This window comes from Egretta garzetta, unplaced genomic scaffold, assembly GCF_000687185.1.
Source record: "Egretta garzetta isolate BGI_Z169 unplaced genomic scaffold, ASM68718v1 scaffold27, whole genome shotgun sequence".
Taxonomy (NCBI): Eukaryota; Metazoa; Chordata; class Aves; order Pelecaniformes; family Ardeidae; genus Egretta; species Egretta garzetta.
The window spans coordinates 3,285,853-3,288,353 of NW_009260400.1; the positions used below are offsets into that span (position 1 = coordinate 3,285,853).

The following is a 2,501-nucleotide window of genomic DNA, read 5'->3' on the forward strand; positions in this document are numbered from 1 at the left end:
CACCTCCCCAGGGTGAGCACCCTGCACCCATGGGCGAGCACCCCACACCTCCCCAGGGTGAGCACCCTGCACCCATGGGCGAGCACCCCACACCTCCCCAGGGTGAGCACCCTGCACTCACGGGCGAGCATCCCGCACCTCCCTACGCAAGCACCCTGCACCCATGGGCGAGCACCCACAGGTGCCACCTCTGCCTGCCCAGCCACTGCCCCGCAGGCGCAGGCACCTCTGTGGCCGTGAGCCGCCCCACAGCCCCTGCTTCTCACTTCACGGGCACTGGGCCAGGCTTTCCCCATGAGCCAGCCTTGCCCCCAGGCATGGGTACACCGATGGCAGTGGGGTGATGCCAGCAGCCACACAGCCAGCCCCACATGTGGCTTGCAGAGAAACACCATGGGTCCCCGATGCTATCCCCCTCATCCTTGCTCCTGTGTGGGGACAGAGCAGCAGCCCAAGCCACCACCAGAGCCTGGGCCCCTCTGGGCTCTCTATTTATAATAAAAAAACCTGTATACAAATACATACATATATATAATATATATATAGCAAAATGCAGGCAGGAGAACATGGCTGGCTGCAGGGCTCGGTGCCCCTCGCTGCCCTCTGCTTCCTCCCGGGCTGCTCAGCGATGCTTTGGTGGCTTTGGTGGCCACATCTGTGTCCCAGGAAATGCCGGTGGCTGAGGGGCATCGGATACTGTCCGAGAGGCAGTGGGCTTGGAGCATCCTTGGGCAAATTCCTCCCCACCACTCCCAGCCTCAGTTTCTCCATCTATACGAGGATCACCGCATGGCCCTGCAGCAACAGGCACTTGTGGGCAGGGGACTGCCAGGGGACGTCCCTGCTGCGGTAGCACCAGGCCCTGGGCTCTAGGGCACCTGGAGCTGCAGGTCCTCATCCTCATCGGGGTCGCTGGTGCAATCTCCGGCATCGTCGGGGCCGAAGCGGGCACTGCGCATCTTGCCAAAAAGCGGGGTGCTCTGCTGTCGCCGCAGCCTGCCAAGGGAAAGCTGCTGGGGTGGGGGGTGGCGGGCGCGGCCCCAGGGGCGATGCCAAAGCCAAGCCCATCTCTCCATGGCCCTCAAGCATGGCTGCAACCCCCTTTCTGCGGCTCCCACCAAGCCCCAGGTGCAGGACCAGACCCTCCATCCTGGGGCTGACCTTCCGGCACCCCTGGGTGATGCTCAGCACATGCAGAGCACTGGCCAAAACCCTCCGGGGCCTGACACTGCCACACCAGGCATCTGGGACCCAGCGGGGAGTGCAGAGCAGGGAGAAGTCGCCCCCCTAAAATGGGGATCCCCCCCAAAAAAAGCCCAGGAGCCCCCACTGTTGGGAGCCTGCAGTGGTTTTAGCTCCTCCCTCACCCTCACATGAAAATTCCTTAATGAAAGTTTATGAAGCAAATTTGAAATCCAAAGGCCCAGGACCTGGTCAGATCCGACCAGTTTGCTGCATTTTACTGGAAAGCAGGAATTATGCAAGGGTGAGCGGGCGGGGAGGCTGGGGGGCGGGGAAGATGAAGCCTCCATTATTCCTCATGATTTAATGAAGGTGTCCCAATAAAATCAAGGCAGATTACAAACCCAGCCCCCCAGCACTGCCCAGGGATGCAGCATCGATCCCTCACTGCCATTTCGGCTCTTTACTGCTGGAGAGGCAAAGCCAGGCCAGGGAAAGTTTTTAAGGGTGATAAAGCCCACCTCCTGCTGCCCCAAACCAGGGTGGGATGCTCGGAGCCTGCCCTGGCCCTGGGTACCAGCGGCTGAAACCCCAAGCGGCGTGAAACCAGGCTGTACTGGGCTGTGGGCAGCCTTGTGCTGGTTTAACTGGGAGGAGAATGACATCCAGCTTGCAGCGGGGTGAAGGCTGCCCCAAGGGTGGCTGCAGACTCTCCAAGGATGTTGGAGGCACTTGGGCCACGTCAGCCAGGGAGATGCTGCTTGAGGGATGGTGGCAAGGCGCATGCCATCCTTCCTGTGGGTCCCTGGCTGGTCCTCACCTCGGGCCCCCACCCTGCTCCCCTGCTCACCGGGACTGCAGGTGCTCCAGCTGCACCTGGAAGCTCTCGCTCTGCTCCGTCTGCTCGTCCAGCGACCGCTGCAGCTTCCGCGTCTGGTTGTGGGCCTCATCCAGCTGCGGGATGGGGTGGGGTGGGGTGGGATGGGATGGGATGGGATGGGATGGGATGGGGTAGGGTGGGGTGGAATGGAACAAGATGGGATGGCATGGCATGGCATGGCATGGCATGGCATGGCATGGCATGGGCCAAGACAGGATGGGATTGGTCAAGATGTGTCAAGATGGGATGGGATGGGATGGGATGGGGTAAGATGGGATGGGATGGGATGGGATGGGGTAAGATGGGATGGGATGAGACAGGACAGATGGGTCAAGACAGGATGGGATGGGATGAGACGAGACAAGACTAAATGGGATGAGGCAAGATAGGACAAGACAAGATGGCATGGGATGGGATGGGATGGGATGGGATGGGATGG

The 2,501-nt window shown here is 60.9% G+C and overlaps 1 protein-coding gene across 1 annotated transcript in view; it reads right to left on the reverse strand.

The window, feature by feature from the left end:
• Positions 1–869: 869 nt before the first annotated feature.
• The window catches only part of CCDC102A (coiled-coil domain containing 102A), a gene marked incomplete at its 5' end in the record, with an annotated part of 5,708 nt that continues 4,076 nt past the window's right edge, over positions 870–2,501 (reverse strand). Inside the window, 2 exons of the mRNA XM_035898815.1 lie at positions 870–996; positions 2,033–2,136. Coding sequence (XP_035754708.1) covers positions 870–996; positions 2,033–2,136 — 231 coding nt within the window. The remainder of the gene's footprint in view (positions 997–2,032; positions 2,137–2,501) is intronic.